Source organism: Dermacentor silvarum, chromosome 4 (assembly GCF_013339745.2).
Source record: "Dermacentor silvarum isolate Dsil-2018 chromosome 4, BIME_Dsil_1.4, whole genome shotgun sequence".
NCBI classification, from domain to species: Eukaryota; Metazoa; Arthropoda; class Arachnida; order Ixodida; family Ixodidae; genus Dermacentor; species Dermacentor silvarum.
In genome coordinates this window covers 127,888,164-127,908,154 of record NC_051157.2, presented here as the reverse complement: position 1 = coordinate 127,908,154, position 19,991 = coordinate 127,888,164, and the positions used below count along the sequence as shown (strand labels likewise).

Below are 19,991 nucleotides of genomic sequence, written 5' to 3'. Positions count from 1 at the left end.
ATTTTGCAGAGCCAGCGGAAGCTTTATTCAGCATTAAAACTTGTTGAATTACAAGACACGACGTGATGAGCCTGTATAAACTATGGTACAAGATATATGCTCCTTAGGTTGGCACATTGCTCGGATTTCTTGCAAGATGCGATCGACCAGATAAAGTAGCAGCGGTGCGCGTCCATCGGCCCGGTGACCGCAGCGGGGACCTAATGGCGGGAGGACATGTAATTTATATATATATATATATATATATATATATATATATATATATATATATATATTACGTGTATATGAGATTATAAATCTTCCAGCATGGTTTTTATGAGTTGTGGGAGCGTGCCGTTGTGACTTCAGCATACACCTGCTCAATCGATAGCGGTTGGCATATCTCCGAAGTACAGGAAGAGGCTACAACGCTCCACTTTAATCTAGTGCGTAGTCTTGAAAACTCGCCTTGCAAGTACGACGTCCTGTTAAAAAGATAAATGTCTGCACTCTGAATAAAATAACGAAAATTGGCTTAATGCATTCACTTTGTTCATACACTACGCCGGGACTCAAACGTCATTATGGTGTTCTTGAAAAGTTAAGCAGTTACCCTGGACCTATAAATTTATAAAGACATCTCACACTCCTGCACCCGAAAGAATTTAAATTCAGTGTGCAGGGTAGCTCTCTCTCTCACACACACACGCGCACACACGCACGAACACACACACACACGTCTCTTCGAACCAGTAGAAAGTCGGCTACCTTAGCGATTTGCAGCCCTTCTGGCTGGTACATGTGACACCGCGGTTAGATGGCAGGCGTTTTGTACGGCGCGCGCTCCAATAGACAAGGAATGCGGCGCATGCCTGTGTTTCATAATATTTAAATTTGCTTCGTACAACTCAACGCCCTTAGTACTACGCCCTGCCACGCCGTACCCGCACATAACTATAGAATTTCGGCGAATCGGCAGCTTCACATTGCCCGAAAGCAGCACCACGGAAGGCATGAAAGGCAGCCCTCAAATGTGACCTAAAATTAGCTTTGACGATAAAATCATATTTTGGACGTGGCTAGAGAAACCGAAGCCCACTTTTTCTATTCTTTGTGTGTCACGGCGTGTGCAATAGCTCTCTAGCCGGAGCGCAAGAAAGCTCGCGGCTTTCGTCATGTCGAGCTAAAGCGCTTACCTGTTTCGCAGATGCAGGCTGACAGAACCGAGGACACAGCTACGACAGCTAGGACAGGCAAGTGGGGGAGCAAATCACGAGGAGTTGCGCCGCAGAAAGTAAAGAGCCGGTACCAATGCGAAGAGTTGTTTGCAAGGCGAAATCAGGAGCTACTTCCGTCGCTGCCCAGCCGCGTGCTACTTGTTGTTGTTGTTGTAGCCTATCACGCCTGTGGCTCCTACCCACGGAGGGGGATTGGCCAAGAAATGGGTGGATTATTCCAAATTAATATTGAGGATACATTTCCGAATATCTATGAAATTAGTATTCAACAGCGTAGAGTTATATGTTAAAGTAAATCAAGAAAGTCATATCGAATGAGTAATCAGAAATTTGAAAGTACAAAAAAAAAAAAGAAAAGGATAGAATTTAGCAGGGTATTCGTTTGGAGTCTGTAAGGAACGTTTGGACGGCGAAGCAAGCATCCCTGTGGCTGAATCCCAAAGTGGACGCCCCGAACGAAAGAATATTAGGTTCTGTTAAGTCCAGGCCAAGCCTTCGAAAAGGTATTTCCAACAATCGTTTTCTTGCCGCAGTAAAGCGGCGACAAGATAGAAGAAAGTGGTGTATCGTCTCTTCCTCATTACAAAACGGGCAGAGGGGGGAGGGAACCAAACCCGACCTGTGTAAGTAGAAATTTAGGGAGGGTATACGGCAACGTAATTTGGTGAGAGAGACCTCAAGCATCTTTGTGTTACAGGATTCGCTACGCCAGGGAAATATCAGGTGCTTATAATCTGGAGAAGCAGTCAGAACTGGGTTTGATAAGGCTTTTCTAATTGATCGCATCCGAAATCTAGCCGCCGTGATGTGTGCAGTCACTGGTATAATGGGAAGAACAGGGCCGGAAAGAGAGGTCTTTGCCAGTGAATCGGCAGTTTCATTAAAAAACAACCCTTTATGACCAGGTACCCAAATCAAATGAACACATTGCACATGGGCAGGAACTAGCAAGTAAAATAGTTTTAGCATAGGTGATTCATTAGAGGCGGTAAGGGAAGAGCAAACAGAAAGGGAGTCAGTAAGGATAGCAGCTGTTGTAGTCGTTTGGTCTAATTTACGTAAAGCTAGGATTACTGCTAAAAACTCGGCCAGAAAAATAGGCACAAAATCGGGCAATCTTAAAGAAAAAGACCAGTCGAGTGCAGGACAAAATATCCCAATGCCTGCCATGAACAGAACACATGATGACGATGATATCTTTAAGAATGGCACAAACTCACTGTGTGGGATTGGCCACGAGCCAGCTGGTATTATGATAAAAATGCAAATGAAGTTTTGAAAGAAAGCGATAATAAATAAATTAAAATAGTGTGTAATAAAATTTCAGCATTGAGTAAATGAGAATAATAAAAAAAAAAGGAATGCTTAACTTTGTACTCGGCCGCGCAACGCTTGAATCAGCGAAGCTGGGCGATCATAGCCCAGCATTTCCCGGAAGTGCGCAAAAACTTTTCATCCTATTACTCATGATGATGATAATTTCTTTTCGCGCGTCTGGGACTTACAGCCGTCACTGCGCCTTGCATAGCGCAGCTTGCAAGACCGACACCACATTGCAATGCCGACAACGCAAACCAGCAGACCCGCTCCGTGAATGCTTTTCTCTGTGTCTCGCTGTCATTGCGCGCAAAACCTCTTCACCCGGACGGCTTCCCGGAAGTACAGCAAAGGCCTGGCGCAATCCCCGGAGAACAGGAAACAATCGACCATCTACTTTGTTTCGGCTGTGTAATCGTTCGACCTTCTCTCTCTTCTTTTTCTCTTTTCTTTCTTCTTTACATCCCCGGCACCTTCCCCAAGGCGCTGAGTCACACTCCCTAAGGGGCTGCAGAAAAAAAGTTGTCGCAGTTTCACCTGAAAGGCGAAGCATCAATTGCGATAGCAAATTTGTAGAGAGCTATACGCAGTAATGATATTAGATTTATCAGCTGTATAAACTTGGACATGCAGCAGCACCGGCAACACGCAGAACTGTTGTCGACGCCGTCGGTGTTTTGCCCGCGTTCGCTAAAAACGCGTGCGGTGTTGGTGACTGTTGCCGGAGCCTCTGATATAAATAGGCACTTGGTGCCGCAGCTAAACGTCGCCTCCCTCCCCCTCCCCCCCCCTCCCCCACGGCCTTTCGCGCGTCGGAAGAAGGCGCGTTTGCTCTACATATATGGTGATTGTAAAGGAGGAAAGAGACGCCTACTTCTACAGCCCTTAAGGGAGCACGGCGCAGAACACGCGTTTGTTCTCCGCCGTGCGTTCACTCCCCGTGAAAGCGGGCGCCCCTCGCGCCCTTTCACTCGCACATACAGCGTACGGCACGCGGCGACGATTTCATCTGCACTGACGTCATACGGAACCTCACGGCGACGGCGACGCCGACGGCAGAAATCTGCTTTTGAGTGTCCATATAATTGCTATCGCAATAAAACTTGTGCTGCGAAACTCAACTTCTTTCCTTTACTCGCAGCCTTCACCTTATTCTTGACAAAGGTTCCTTCGCAGACTGTGTTTTCTTTGACTTCGCCAAGGCTTTCGACAAACTGTGTCACAAAATTGCTTCTATTTAAACTTAGCAAACTTAGTCTTGATCCAAAACCTGTTTGCATGGCTTCAACATTTTCTCCTCAATCGCTCACAGTCATCATCATCATCAGCCTATATTTATGTCCACGGCAGGACGAAGGCCTCTACCTGTGATTTCCAATTACCTCGGTCGTGCACTTGCCGATTCAAGCTCGCGCCTGCAAATTTCCTGACTTCTTCAGCCCACCTAGTTTTCTGCTGTCCTCGACTGCGCTTCCCTTCTCTTGGTATCTATTCCGTAACTCCAGTGGTCCACCGGTTATCTATCCTACGTATTACATGGCCTGCCCATCTCTATCTTTTCTGCGTAATGCAACTAGTTAGTTAGTTAATTCAGGTTTAATGGCGCAAAAGCGACAAAGGCCATGCTGCGCCAGCCACAAGGCATTAAGAAATGAAATGTTGGTGCAGCGAAAGCTGCGTTACCTTATATTCTATGTAAAAAACCGGCTTCATCTAAAAACTCGAACAAGTCAGTGAATGGCACTAGCGGATCATCACCCAATAATGAGGCGGGGTGTAAAGGTATCTCTAAGTTATACAGATTCTGCAGAAGTTTCCGTCTGTGTGTTTCTATATGAGGACATGTCATAACAATGTGCATTACTGTAAGAGGTTCATGAGTCATGACACTTATCGCAGGTTGGCGGATCTTCTTTTCTAAGTAAGAAATTGTGTGTCAGATGTGTGTGCCCTATTCGAAGTCGACATAGGATCACCTCGTAGAACCGTTGCTGGTGACTGCACGATTTGCACTCGCCAAGCAGGGGTTTGGTTATGTGTAACTTGTTATTAATGCAGGAGTCCCATTACTGTTGCCATTTTGATGTCAGGGCTTTACGAATTGCTCGGATACTGCCTTTGTATGGAATTTTTGAGGGAGTTAGGTCTTTGTGCGCTGCCATTGCCGTGCATCTATCTGCCGATTCATTCCCTGGTACCTCGTATCCCAACATGGCTAGCGACCCAGCAGAATCGTATGGTTCGTCCGTATTTGTTATTAACAACCATGTTTAAGATATCGCCAAGCAGTGGTTCACAGGCGGATTTTAAATTTAAAGCTCTGAGTGCACTCAACGAATCGGTGTAAATGACAGCACTCTTCTGTTTGTCGGTGATAACTTTGTTTACTGCCGTCCATATAGTCATAACTTCGGCGGTAAATACTGACGCAGAATTATGTATTCGAATGCTATTTTCCCAATTTTCCGTTACGGTTCCCACACCCACGTATTCTTATGCTTTAGAACCATATGTGTAAAATTATCTGTGATCTTTATATTTGTCTTGAATAGTGCGGAACTCTTGCATTATGTGTTCTTGTGGGGTGTCCTTTTTCTTCAAGTGCGTTATCCAATCACAAAGCTGTGTAAAATCACACCATGGGGCCAGTCTTTGCGGCCTTTCAGCAACCTGTAGGACCTCATGAGGAATGTTATAAATCTGACAGTATTCCTCATGTCGTAAGACAAGTGGCCGTATCATGTTCGGTATATTTGCGTAGTGTAACCGAGAGTTGCATTGTGTTACGATTTTATAGCATATATGTTGTGGTGTTGACAGAATCCTCAGTACATAGGAAAGGGTTAGTAGGTGCTGCGGTGCTGTAGGGAAGTCTCATTGCAGTCAACGTATAAACTTAGGACAGGCGATGTTCTGTAGGCACCGCTCGCCAATCGTAGGCCAAGATTATGAATTGGATCAAGTCGTTTAATGTAGGATTGCCTCGCTGCACCATAAACTACACTACCGTAGTCGAGAATGCTACGCACAAGGAACCGGTAAATACGTAGTAGGCATATTCGGTCAGATCCCCAGTGCTTGTGCGATAACACTTTGAGAATATTTAATGCCTTGTTTGCCTTAATTTTTGTTGTGTTATGTGGGCTAGGAAGTTCAGTTTTGTGTCAAATGTTACGCCTAAAAATTTGTAGTCTCGTTTGACAGGCAGTGTTGCACCATCCAGTGTCAGAACAGTATCGCAATGTAAGCCACGCTTCTGGGAAAACAGCACTGTAACGGTTTTGTGGGTTGAAAAGCGCAAACCATTTTTGTCAGCACATTGTGTGAGATTATTTATTGTGATTTGTAGCTGTCTTTCGCAGGTGGATAGGTTTGAGGCGCGGCAAGCCACTTGCAAATCATCGACATATATTGAATGCATCACAGACGATGGAATGATTTTGTTAACAGAGTTCATTTTTACTATGAAGAGAGTCGTGCTGAGAATGCAACCTTGTGGGACGCCATTTTCTTGTGTAAATGTGCGTGAAAGTGTTGCGCCGAGACGCACCTGAAATGTTCTATTTGACATGAAATAGCATAGGCAGTTTAACATTTTCCCACGAATGCCCAAATCAGCAGGGTCTCTCAAAATTCCATATCACCATGTGGTATCGTACGCTTTTTCTAAGTCAAAGAAAACCGCGAGACAGTGTTGTTTGGGCAGAAACGCCTCACGTATTTAATGCTCTAGTCGGTCGAGATGGTCAGTGGTGGACCAGCCCTTTTTGTATCCGCACTGGTGCATGTCTATTAGGTTTCTTGATTCAAGGATGAATGTGAGTCTTATGTTTAGAATGCTCTCATATGATTTGGCAAGACGACTTGTTAATGCAATGGGTCTGTAGCTGCTTGGAGATGTTGCAGGTTTGGCAGATTTTAGAAAAGGCACTACTACTGCGTTTTTCCAATCTTTAGGCATTACCACAGATTGCGATATCTTGTTGAAAAATTTAAGGAGTGCCTCTACCGATGTTTGAGACAGGTGTGCCAGCATTGTGTAGTGGACCCGGTCAAGACCTGGTGCTGTTTTTTTTTACCGGCCGATGGAACCCTGTTTAATTTCTGCATTGTAAGAGTGTCATTATATCGTTCCATTGAAGCGCCGGTAATGGGCAGTCTCTGTTTCTCAGCCGACTCTTTGTATTTTAAAAATGTGTTTGAGTAATTCGCCGAGCTTGATATGTTGTAAAAGTGTTCGCCTAGTAAGTTGGCCTGGTCTTCTAGTGTTTTTGTGTGCCTGGACTTGTAAGTAGTGGTATTGTGTATGATGTGTACTCTCCTTTAAATTTTCTAACCCGGTCCCACATTTGTTTAGATGTGACCGAACTATTAATTGAAGATACATATTTTTGCCATGACGATTTCTCTGCCTGACGCCGAACAAATCTTGCTTTGGCTTTGGCCTGTTTAAAGGCTAGGAGGTTGTTGTTGGTTGGATACCTTCGTAAGATTCCCCAGGCCTTATTTTGCTGTTTTTTAGCTACGGTACACTCGTTTCTCCGTGCACCAGGGATTTAGCTTTTTGCGCAAAATACCGGATGACTGAGGTATCGCTGTTTTTGCGGCTGAGATTATAACCTCAACAAATTTTTTATTGAGTTCGTGAACGCTCAGTTCTGGCGACAAGACTATATCCAGTTTCGCATGCTCAATAAAAACTGGCCAGTCAGCAAGCTGCAGTTTCCACTGGCGTGGCTTAATGCCTAAGGTTGGTGGTGATGGTAAGAGTTTTATGATTGCAGGCAGGTGATCACTACCACATGACGTGTCAAAGGCTTCCCATTTAAGATCGCTAAAAAGAGATGATGAGCAAAAAGCTAAATCTAAACAACTAAAAGTGCGTGAAGTTGGTGAAAAATACGTCGATGCACCAGAGTTTAAAAGGCAGATATCATTTGGCAAAATAAAATCTTCAATGAGCTGGCCTCTTCGGTCAGTTTTGCCACTGCCCCAAAGAGTACAATGACCATTAAAATCTCCAACTAAAACAAAAGGCTCCGGCAGCTGGTCTGTTTAATTTTCTAAATCTTTAGTAGTAAAATAGGTATGGGGTGGAAGATATAGTGAACAAATGGTGATGGTTTTATGAGACAGAACGGTGACCGCTACAGCCTTGAGAGATGTGTTTAATTGGACATTTCAGGTAGGAGTGCCGCCCTGCACAACTATGGCGACTCCTCCTGACAGACGGCTGGAGTGTTCGCGGTCCTTACGTACGAAAGTAAAAACCTTTCAAAAATGTGTATTTTTGGGGCCTAAGCTCGTTTCTTGAAGGCAGAATGCAACTGGCGATAGCTTATTTATAATGTCTTTGATGTCACCGAGATTATGGATCAGGCCTCTACAGTTCCAATGGATGATGAAAGCCATTGCAAGACAAATAAAACTGTTTACTTATGTGTGTGTGAGCTAAAAAGTGATAGGTGACAAGTAATAAAAAGATCACTACTCTAATAAAGGGCGGTAGCCGTTCAGGTTACCTGTCCCTTTCTCGGCGCAGTTACAAGAAGTTTCTCCTTCTTGGCGCGCTCCAGGGAGCGCGGATCTTTTGGCGTCAATGACGAAGGGGTTTTTGGGTCGACCTCCATCGCCTTCTCCGAGGCGCTGGACGATCGAGAGCCAGGCGCCGAGACGCGCGTCTCGGGCCGTGGGGTTCGGTTCAACTTTGGGCCCTGCGACACTGTGGTCTGCTGGCCCGTCTTCGATGATGATGGAGCAGCACTGTCTGCAGCTACCGAGGGGGCGGATGGAGTCTCTACGGGAACACTGTGCGTGGACCCTGTAGACTCCTGAAACTGGTGTGGCGCTGCCCCCTGCCGCGCCGCACTGGCATAGCTAAGTTGAGGTAAGTGCTCCAACGTGTTCCTCGCTTCATAGAATGAATTTTTTTCTTTTTACGGTGATTGCAATTATTTCTTTTTCTTTTGTTCCAGCAAGGGCAGCTCTGTGAGTAAGCTGGATGTCTCCCTTGCAATTGGCACATTGTGCAGGAGCAACTGCAGTCGTCAGAGGGATGGTCGTTGGCACTACACTTCGCGCATGTTTCTTTTCCTCTGCTTGATTTTGATGCATGTCCGAACCCCTGGCACTTGAAGCACCGCCTCGGGTTCGGTATGTATAGTCGGACGTTGATGCTTAGGTATCCTGCTTCGAGTGATGTGGGCACAGTACTAGTTCCAAATGTTAGTATTACGTGTTTCATGGGGATTTGTTGGTCGTTTCGTCGGTCCTTGGTCGTTTCGTTTCGTCCTTTGTACCTTAATTACGTTTTGATCTTGGAATCGTTCAAGGAGATCTTCGTCACTAAGGTTCAGGAAATCTTCTGATATTACTCCCCTGCTTGTGTTGAGCGAACGATGTGGAGAGATTGTGACTTTAATGTCACCGACACTGGTGAGTTCAGCGAGATTTTCGACTTGAGCTTTCTTTGTCAGTTCAAGAGGAGGTCTGCGCTTGCCATCTTTGAGGCTTTATAGCCAGGCCCAATTGTGTTTGCTAAGCATTTCGATATTAAGAAAGGTGACAGTTTCCTTACAGTTGTGTTTCCTTCACTGTGAAGGACATGATATTTTGGGAAGGTGTCTAGGTCAGTTCTGAGGGCAAATTTAGAGTGCATCGGTGTAACCTCGTTTCAGACGCCGATCTGGAAGTCGGGGGAACGCTTCTGCCATAATATGGTTTCAAAATTCGGCTGCGGTGGTAGCCACCCACCACCAAGCCCAACAAGAGGACGCTACAGGTTACGAAAAACCTGCAGATGCCAGCTATGCATCGCCACTATAACCTAATGTACATACCTAAGACTGGATAGATACACACGGTTAACCCTTGCTGCCTGGAAAAACGAGAAATAAATGAAGTGAGTAGAAGACAGGAAAGATTGAAAGTGAGAGAGCGAGAGACGAAGATTACATAGGGGACAGGAAAAGGCAACCACCGATTTCGCCCGGTAGGGTCAGTCCGGGGGTGCCATCTACGTGAAGCCGAGGCCAAAGGGGCGTGTTGCCTCCACCGAGGGGCCTTAAATGTCCAAACTCCCGGCATCGGCTCAACCCCCAGGATCCCCTTTTCCCCGGACACTGGCTAAGCCATGCACGGTTAGGCGGGGGAGGGTTCAACCCTCGTGTGCTCGGGTCCGTGGTGTCGCCACACACCAAACGCCTGCTTACGCAGACGCAATGTCAACTAGAATATGGGTTATCCCCGTTTGTTCTCTGATCCACACCGCTCTCTTCCTATCTGTTAACGTTAGGCCCAACATTTTTCGTTCCATCGCTCTTTGTGCGGTCCTTAACTTGTTCTCGAGCTTCTGTGTTAACCTCCATGTTTCTGCCCATATGTTAGTACCGGTAGACTGCAATGATTGTACACTTTTCTTCTCAACGACAGTGGTAAGCTCCCAGTCATGATTTGGCAATGCCTGCCGTATGCACTCCAACCCAATTTTATTCTTATGTACATTTCTTTCTCGTGATCAGGGTTCCCTGTGAGTAATTGACCTAGATACTCCTTTAGAACGTACTCCTTTACAGACTCTAGAGGCTGACTGGCGATCCTGAATTCTTGTTCTCTTGATAGGCTATTTACCATTATCTTTGTCTTCTGCATGTTAATCTTCGACCCCACTCTTACACTTTCTCGGTTACGGTCCTCAACAATTAGCTGTAATTAGTCCATATTGTTGCTGAATAGGACAATGACATCTGCAAACCGAAGGTTGAGATATTCGCCGTTGATCCTCACTCCTAAGCCTTCCCAGTCTAAGAGCTTGAATACTTCTAAGCATGCAGTGAATAGCATTGGAGAGATTGTCTCCTTGCCTGACCCCTTTCTTGATAGGTATCTTTCTACTTTTCTTGTGGAGAACCAAGGTTGCTGTGCAATGCTTGTAGATATTTGCCAAGATATTCACGTATGCCTCATGTACTCCTTGATTTCGCAGTGCCTCTATGAATGCTGGTATCTCAACTGAATCAATGTTTTTTCATAATCAATGAAAGCCGTATAGAGAGGTTGATTGTACTCTGCAGATTTCTCTATTACCTGATTGATGACATGGATATGATCCATGTTGCCCTGATTCTATTCGAAATTATCTTGGTGAATATTTTATACAATACTGAAAGCAAGCTAATGGGTCTATAATTCTTCGATTATTTAACATCTCCCTTCTTATGGATGAGTATAACGCTGGCGTTCTTCCAGCTTTCTGGTACACTTGAAGTCGTGAGGCATTGCGTGTGAAGGGCTGCAAGCTTTTCAAGCATGATATCTCCTCCATCTTAGATTCTCCTAACAGTTCTATGTTTTATTACTAGTGATTGATATGTACTGTTTTTATTTTTGAATTTTTAAGTGTATGTATTCACCTAACAATATTAGGTTCTATCACTAATAACTAGATATGCGCTCGATTTTGTCGCTGCTGCTACATATATATTGACTATGGGCCTACACTAGTCTTTGGCTACTAGCCCAACAGTTTTGTAAAAATTATTATCAATGAAAAATAAACTGAATTGAAATTGAATTGAAATAGACTGTTATTGCATCTTCTCCGGCAGCTTTTCCCCCGGTCATGTCTTTCGAGGCCCTTCTAACTTCATCGCTAGTTATAGAAGGAGCCTCTGTATCCTGTTCATCACTTCTTCGAATCAAAGTATAGCTTGGCTGCTCTGGGAACTGTATAGGTCAGTATAGAATTCTTCCTCTGCTTTTACTATATCATCGAAAATTGCTGATGATATTACCCTGGTTATCTTTCAGTGCATACATTTTGCCATGTCCTATGCCAAGTTTTCTTCTCACTGATGTCATGCTGCGTCCATACTTTACTGCAACAGTACGTTGCGTCAAATAGCCATATGTCCCCATTTAACCCCGTAGACTCTGGTGTGCGCCAAGGATCAGTTCTAGGAACACTTCTTTTATTTAATTTACATTACCGATTTACCCAATGATGTTTTTCTAATATTTACCTTTTCGCTGATGACTGTGTTATCCTTGTGAAATCTCGACAATTCTGATAGGAAGTTCATATAAGACGATATTAACGCTATCTCTAACTGGTGTGACGTATGGTTAACGCAACTGAACGCAACTAAATGTCAATGTATGTGTGTAGTTCGCAGCAGTATTCCACCGCCGAACTATTACCTTAATGATACTTCCGTAGAAGCCATAACCTCCTATAGATACCTCGGCGTCCACATAACCTCGACACTTTCCTGATCGTTACACATCGATAAGGTAACCAACAATAATGCAGAAAGTGCCTTTCCGTTAGCCATTCAAAATTTCTCAAAAGTGATTCTTTTTAGACTCCGATAATTTTTCTTAAATCACCCGATTCTTGGCCAATCCCTCATAGTGGATGTGAGCCACTCTCGCAAGCAAGCAAGCAAGCAAGCAAGCAAGCAAGCAAAGCAAAGCAAAGCCAAGCAAAGCCAAGCAAAGCCAGCAAGCAAGCAAGCAAGCAAGCAAGCAAGCTGGAAAAGCGGGGCGCGCTGGCAGAAGAAGGGAGAGTTTCCGGAAGCGACGCCAGGAGAAGGTCGGCCACCGGACGGGGAGTTGAAGACGGGCCGTCGGGTTCCGGACTCGAGCCTCCAGGACTTCACCCAACCGGGGCCTTCTGCGAAGCCGTTCTGGGGCGTCACCGCTCCCTCCGATCACTGACTGCTGCCCGTGGCCGGCGAAGTCCTGCGCCCGTAGGCAAACAGAAGGAGATATACTGGAACGCTCGATGGGAGAAGAGTTCGCCCAGAGACGGGAATTCGAAGATCGCTGCTGTCGAGGTTGGTGTCGTCGGGGTCCATACCCGAACCCGAGAGCCTCAACACAACCAGGATGACCCTGGCTGTCCCTGGAGAGATCCACCGAGCATAGCGCTCGGCTATTCCTACTGCATCTGCTGCTGTTGGCGTTCCTGCTCCTGTTGCTGATCCTTGTCCAGCGGGCGAGTGACACAGCAGCCAACTCTCCGGGCGGGCAAGTCGTGCCCAACAGCGTTTATTGAACCCTTATATAGCCGAGAATGCAGTGCTGCCATCTAGTGGTACTGCCGTACACTACATCCTCCCTTCTGTGAAATAACACAACAAAACAGAGGAACTCTTGATACGGCACAAAACGTTCATAGGTCGAGCCTTCTCGGCCTGCGGATATTTCTGCCGAACCTAGAGACGCGTGGCGTAGAAGTAGAACCGCGGGGTGCATCAGCAGTGGAGGTGCTTTCCCGAGGCGATGCGGTTTCCTGGTCTTGGGCTGCTCGATCAGCTCCAGGCGTTGTTGGGGACATGGCGGTCTGCACCACCGCAGGAGTTCCAGGTGTACTGGTAGTCCCTTCCGCAGGACATCCCGTCGTTGGAACCAGGTGCATCCGGTTGCACTGGAGCACACCCGTCGGAGTCTCCACCACGTAGGAGCGAGTGCGCTGAGCTGGCCCCATGATGATCGCGGGGGAGTTCACGTCCCGTACTCAGACCTGCTTGCCGGCCTGAAGAGGCCGCAGTTCATGAGCCGCGTGTCTTCTGTTGAAGTCGGATGCTTGGCGCCTCCGGTTGTCTCCGGTAGTCAGTGAATGGGACCGAAGGCGGCCAGGTAGACTACAGCTGGTGCGACGCCTTCGGTACCCGGGTCTGTAGGCGCCTGTCCATGAGCAACTGAGCAGGGCTCACTCCGTTTACCCCAGGGGTAAACGGAGTAACCCTGTATGCCAAACGGAGTAAACCCTGTATGCCAGAAGTGCAAGGTAGGGATCATCCGCCTTCCGCGGCAAGTCCTTGACCATCCTCAGCCTCCTTTCCACCTCCCCGTTCGACTGTGGAAAACGGGGGCTGCTAGTGACGTGGCGAAAACCGTAGGAATCGGGGAAGGCGGAGAACTCTCTTGCAGCAAACTGAGGACCATAATCGCTGCGCACCAGTCCCGGGATCTCGTGGCACGTGAAGACGCTCTTGTTGACGCTGATGACAGCAGGTGCTGACGTCGAGCGCAGGCTGATGACCTCCGGGAAGCGTGACCGGTAATCCACCAGAAGGACGTAGTCCTGGCCGTTCAAATGAAAAAGATCGACGCCCACCTCTTCCCAGGGTCGAGTTCGAGTGGTTGACGGCAGCATAGGTTCCGAGCGCTGCACCCTGGTTTCGGCGCACGTGGGGCAGTTAGGACACCAGTGTGTCGATCTGGTTGTTGATGCCCGGCCACCAGACTGATTCCCGAGCCAGAGCTTTGCCCCGGTTGATGCCTTGATGCCCATCATGAAGGAGCTCGAGCGTGCAGCTCTGAAGGGCGGACGGCACGACGATGCGGGACCCCTTCAGAAGCAGTCCCTCACAGACGGTGAGGTCCCCCCGGTGCTGCCAGTACCTCTTCACGTGGAGAGGCAATTGGGACTGCCGGGGCCAGCCGTTGGCGCTGTATTGCCGCAGCAGACTGCACACGCATGTCACCGCCCAGCTGGCTGCCAAAGCTTCTTTCTCCGTTTCGCTGTACCGGCGTTCTGTGGGTGTGAGGGACCGCGATGCGAAAGCGACGGCCCGACGCTCACCGGACGTCTGCTCCTGAAGAAGTACTGCCACGAGGCCATAGGAGCTGGCGTCGGCCGAGACCATGGTAGTGTAGGAGGTGCTGTAGCGAGCTACGCAGATCTCCGAGCACAGCAGCCTCTTCAGTTGGGAGAAGGAAGACTGCTGCGCATGACCCCAAGTCCAGACAGAGTTCTTGAGCAGCAAGGCTCGAATCGGCGCGGTTACCTCCTAAACGTGGGGTAAGATGCGCCCGATGTGGTTCACGAGGCCCAGCAGGTGACGGACCCCTGAAACATCTTCAGGCGCATGCATGGCTTGGATCGCCGCAACCTTGTCTGGGTCTGGAGAGATGCCTTGAACGCTGACCACGACGCCAAGGAACTTGACGCTGGAAGTGGCGAACAAGCACTTCTCCCGGTTGAGCGTGATTCCTGCCTTTGCTAGCCGTTGCATGACTTGCCGGAGATGACGGTCGTATTCGGAGCGTGGCGTCCCAAAGACGAGGATGTCGTCGATCATGTTTACCACACCCGCTTGGCCTTCGAGGATCCGGGACATCTGTCGCTGGAAGTATTCCGGTGCAGACGCGATCCCAAACGGCAGTTGGAGGAAGCAGTAGCGGCCAAACGGGGTTAACCACTCCTTATGTAATACCCCGAACGGGGTCTTTAAGATAATAAAATGAAATGAAATGAAATGAACGTGGTGTATTCTTGAGACTCGGGGGACAGCTTCACTTGGTGGAAGCTCGACGTCGCGTCTAGCTTGGAGAAAAATGTGGCTTCTCCGAGCAACCCGAGGCATTGTCCCACAGTAGGAAGCACGTGACGCTGTCGAAGAATCACCTTGTTGAGGTGCGTCAAGTCCACGCAGAGCCGATAACCGCCCGAGACCTTGGGGACGACAACAAGTCCAGCACACCAGTCAGTGGGTGTGCCCACACGACGAATCACGCCCTCTGCTTCTAGCTTGTCTAGCTCAGTCTTGACGACGTCGCGGAGAGGGAGTGGAAGGCGCCGGCGTACGCTCAAAGAGAAAGGCGTAGCGTTGGGTTGCAGCCTTATAGTGTAGGCTTCGGGGAGTGTCTCAAGTCCTCGGAAGAGGCTGGGATCGAGACACAAGTCGCCCGAGGGCTGTGGAGTCCCCGAGACTTGGTCGACAAACGTGCAGACGCCCAAGGCTTGGATTGCCGGGAAGCCCAGCAGCGGGACCGTCTTGGTTGCCAGGACGTTGAGCAGCTGCTTGGTGTGCTTGCCGTGCCATGACAGGGTAGCGACGTAAGTGCCTATGACCGGCAGGATGTTGTTGCCACGGCCTTCCTTTCAACTCGCTCTTGGGGTCTTGAAGCTTCGAGGGGACGCCAGGAAACGTACTGGGTACGACAGAAACTTCGGCGCCAGAGTCCACCTTGAAGGAAAGTAGGACACCCATCGACGAGTACTTCAACGAACTTCGCGTTCGGACGCTCTCCCGCAACTGCATGTAGCTCGATGGAGCTGGCAGAAGGCTTCGGTGTGCGCTTCCCGCTGCCGCGTTTCTTAAGACACACGTTTTCGAAGTGGCCTACTCTTGTGGCAAAAGTTGCAGGACGCTCTGCGAGCCGGACAGTCGGCGCGAGGATGCGATGTACGTCTGCAGAATGGGCACAGCTGCTGCGTAGTCTTATCAGAAGACGCTGGCTTTCCCTTGCGAACGCGAGGGCGTCGATGGCGAGCGTCGATGAATCAGCCGAGTCACGAGCCTTGCATTCGTTATCGGCGTCTTCGTGTTGGCGAACGTGCGTGAGCGCTTCGTGCAACGTCAATCTCGGGTTCCGACAAAGCTGGTCCGAGAGTTTGCGTCCAAGCAAGCCCACGAGGAAACGGTCTCGGACAAGACGCTCTTCGATGTCGGGCGAGGAATAGTTGCAACGCTTGACCATCGTCCGAAGCGCAGTGTAGAATGCGTCGGCCGACTCACTCGGCTGCTGCGTACGGCGGTGAAAGCGAGCTGACTCGTAGAGCTCATTCGGCGGCTGGCCGAAGTGGTCGGTGAACGCCTTCTTTACGGCGACGACGTCCTTCAGGTCCGCCTCTCCCAGCGTGGTGGACGCGAGGACCGCCCTGGCTTGAAGGCCCATGCAGTAGAGCATAGAGCGCACCTGGACCTCCGTCGGAGCGGCGTAAAGTCCGGTGGCGAACGAGTAGTCGTCGCACTGCAGCAGCCATGTGGGCCAGGAGCTGGGGTTGTCAAAGTCAAGGGCCGGTGGTGGACGCAGCTGGGCCATGCAGCGAGCGTTCTGGTAGAGCCTGTACCGGTGGCCATGGCGAATTGAAGGTAACTTCCTCGACGGAGAGCAGCGGGGCCAGGGCCTCTGTCGAAGCCGCGAGCACGGGATCAGCCGAGACGCGATCTCACTTCTGACACCATGTTGAGCGGGCGAGTGACACTGCAGCCAACTCTCCGGGTGGGCAAGTCGTGCCCAACAGCGTTTATTGAACCCTTATATAGCCGAGGATGCAGTGCTGCCATGTAGTGCTGCCGTACACTACAATACTGAGCCCCTGTTGCCGATCCCGAGCTCCTTTGCGGATCCTGAGCCACCGTATGAAGAGCAGAGGTCACCTGGGGGTGACCAGACACCTTGAGCGACGATGGTGAGAGGCACCAGGGCGGAACCGCGAGCCAAAGAACCAGTACATGCGCCGCTCAACTGTAGCGGCTGCAGTTGGGCGGCCTTCGACTCCGGCAGCCTTGGACTCTGACGTCCGCGGTTTGCCCTACCATGTGGCCGCGTCCCTCGTATGCCTCCGCCCGCCACGCCATTACCGCCATCAACGCAAGTGCCAGTGCTGTTGTCAACGCACTGCCCGAGTAACTAAGACTTTCGATGATTGAGTTTTTTCTTTATTTGTTCTAGACCGAGAGTCGTTTGAACTTATCGCGTGGACTAACGTGGCTAGTTGCAGTTTTGTTTTTTATGTACTTTCTGTGGGCTGTTTAGTGTTCTCTTGATTTCTTTTTCTTGCAATGAATATTAGGTTTGTTTTGGGGGAAACTGGCTTTGTATTTCCTGAACTCAGTTTCACAAATCACACCCGAGGAACCTGTCATCACACACATATATTAGTTTTCTTGTGCGTATGTATTCTCCACGTCCAGAAATATAGGTGAACAAGTTGTAATATTATTTGCTGTGGACTTGTGTTTAGGCTTTGTAGGGTTAAACATACCACGCAGACGCTCGGGAATGCCTCACATATGTCTTTCTGGTCCGTAGTTTTCGGTAATATCCACGCAGGTACTCTTTGACTATGCAAGGGTGCATAAACATAGCTCCCTAATATCTCACAACTTAGGGATCCGAAATAGTTATTTTCTTCATTAAAAAGTAATGTTTTATGCGTACTATATACCACCCACAATTCAAACTTATCTCTGCCATGGGAGAAGCGACTCGCGGACTACGATCTGGAGTTGGCAAACGCTATTCTAGATCAGGTCCAGCGACCAGCCCGCTCCAGTGGAGCTCTGGACCAAGAACCCCACCCTTAAGCAGCCTTTTTTACGTTATTTTTCTCTTTAAGAAAGTTTTCCACACGCACACACAACACACACATCCACACACACGCACACACGCACGCACGCACGCACACACGCACGCACACACGCACGCACGCACGCACACACGCTAGAACTCCTTGTATGACAAGATGACAGCTAAACGTGATGCCAGACAAATTATGACCAAAGGCTGTCGGCCAATCATAACTGCACTTAAGAACAAATGTTTTCTGAATTCGGCACCTGGTCTCTGTGGCAGCAATATACACATGTGTTTCACCAGCTGTTGGCTACCTTTTGTCTCCAAACGATATACGGACAGGCACAAAATTAGTATGAGGTCTGATAAAATACGTTTAAGAGCCGTCACCGCAGAACATTAATTCCTTCTTTGTAACAATAAGCAAAAGGCAGCCCCTGCAAAAAAGCTGTGACAATTACTATGCTACGCTATAACGTACGTTGCAAGATATTTGCGTATATAGCGCACGGGTGTGACTGTCCACTGCTTGCTCTCACTTCAGCCACAAACAATGTGCGAATGCTTCGAGCTTAACACCCAGCTTAATGGAAGCCACAAATAAAACACGTCCGTGGGGTGTATATCGTCAAAAGTCCGCACTGAAACGGCGCATAATAGGCAGGAGCGCACTTGGCCGCCGGAGCACGCGCTTTCCTCCGGGGCGATGGCCGACCAACGGGTCTCTCAGCGGCAGTGCCCCACATCCGGTGGGGCCAACGCCACCGCGCTGTCCCACTTACGTAATCCTGACCCACATGGCAATAAGCCGGGGCCAACCCTCGCCCTCGGCTCCTTTAAGAGCGAAAGTCGGCCCGTCGTCACACTTTCTCCCACGTGAATCGGGCACCGGCTAAGCGAGGAAGCCGCCGTCATTGAAGTCTTCTGTGCGGCCAAGCAAACGGACAGCACACGTAGCCATGGCCTCGCTTAGAATCGACTACGTGGACCAGCTGCGTCAGTGGCTGTACACCAAGGCTGACCCTAGGACCCGTGACTGGTATCCTGTGGGAGACCCCGTCTTCATCACGGTCATAGTATCGAGCTACCTGCTCTTCATCTATGTCCTCGGACCGCAGCTGATGGCGTCGCGCAAGCCCCTGCCCATCAAAAGGCTCATCAATGTCTATAACGTGTTCATGGTGGTGTCTAACGCTTTCTTCTGCTGGAAGTTCCTGGCCAACTCCTACCTCTACGGTGGCTACAACCTCTTCTGCCAGGGAATGAACTACTCGACAGACGAACACTCGCTCAACATCATGTACTACGGCTACTTCTACTTGTTCGTGCGCATCGCCGACTTCCTGGATACGGTGTTCTTCGTGCTGCGCAAGAAGTACGACCACATCACGCGCCAGCACGTGATGCACCACTCCCTAGTGGTGGTCAACGGCTGGCTCTTCTTCACGTTAGGCGCCGATGGGCAGACCCTATTCGGCCTCATCATGAACTGCGCCATCCACGTGGTCATGTACAGCTACTACTTCCTCGCCGCCTGCGGGCCCGAGTACCGGCGCTACGTGTGGTGGAAGAAGCACCTCACCACGGCTCAGATCGTGCAGCACGTGCTCATAATCGCTCACGGCTTCATCACCATCTTCTATGACTGCGGATATCCCCGGTACTTGCTCTTGGTGGCGATGCCTCAAGGGATGCTGGGACTGGCGCTCTTCATCAACTTCTACTTCTTCGAGTACAAGCGTAAGACGTTCTCGGAGGCACTTACCGATGGCGTGTGCATGCTCAAGAGAGACTAGTCGTGAGTTCGTCTGTCCTTGGTCATCGAACGGGAAGGACTACAGGCGCCTACAGGTGGTGTCCATGCGGCAGTTCTTCAGTCATTGCCTGCACTGCAACACCACCCGCAACCTATGAGGACAATGATTTGGTTGTCTGTAACACACCGCGCCTGTTCTTCCGTTCATGTCATCAAAGCAACGCTACAGCGCTCCGTGCCCCGAGTGAGCCACAGTTACAACAAATGGCCATGAAAACTGAGCTTATGCAACCTAATGAAGCGTGCAACTACTCTGTGCAGAATGTGCATTACTCCGCCACGTGACTCATGCAAGCCACCAACGTACTGTAAGCGAGCCTTGGTACAAGCTGTTTCTTAATTGTGTTTGTGAAAGCTCGCCACGCAATAGAAAGTGTTCATAGAGAGACACTTTTTTGGGAAGAGTGGGTTAAGCATGCGGCATAGTTCGATCAGGAACTCAGAGAGCATCATTCCCTACCGCGAAGATTGTAGTGCCCATGCCTTGTCTTGACGAATTGATACCATCAAATGTCATAGCAGGACTTTCTCAAGGAAGGGCGTGTAGG

General features: G+C 49.1%; 2 protein-coding genes across 2 annotated transcripts; one reads left to right on the top strand and one right to left on the bottom strand.

Moving 5' to 3' along the window:
- Positions 1 to 13,257: 13,257 nt before the first annotated feature.
- LOC119448889 (uncharacterized) lies at positions 13,258 to 13,695 on the bottom strand. Its single transcript, XM_037712099.1, has one exon. The coding sequence runs from the start codon at positions 13,693 to 13,695 to the stop codon at positions 13,258 to 13,260; it is 438 nt and encodes a 145-aa protein (XP_037568027.1).
- A 4,891-nt stretch (positions 13,696 to 18,586) lies between these two features.
- On the top strand, positions 18,587 to 19,423 carry LOC119448278 (elongation of very long chain fatty acids protein 7). The gene has a single exon (XM_037711671.2). It carries the CDS (start codon positions 18,587 to 18,589, stop codon positions 19,421 to 19,423), a length of 837 nt encoding a protein of 278 aa, XP_037567599.1.
- The last annotated feature ends 568 nt before the right edge of the window (positions 19,424 to 19,991 follow it).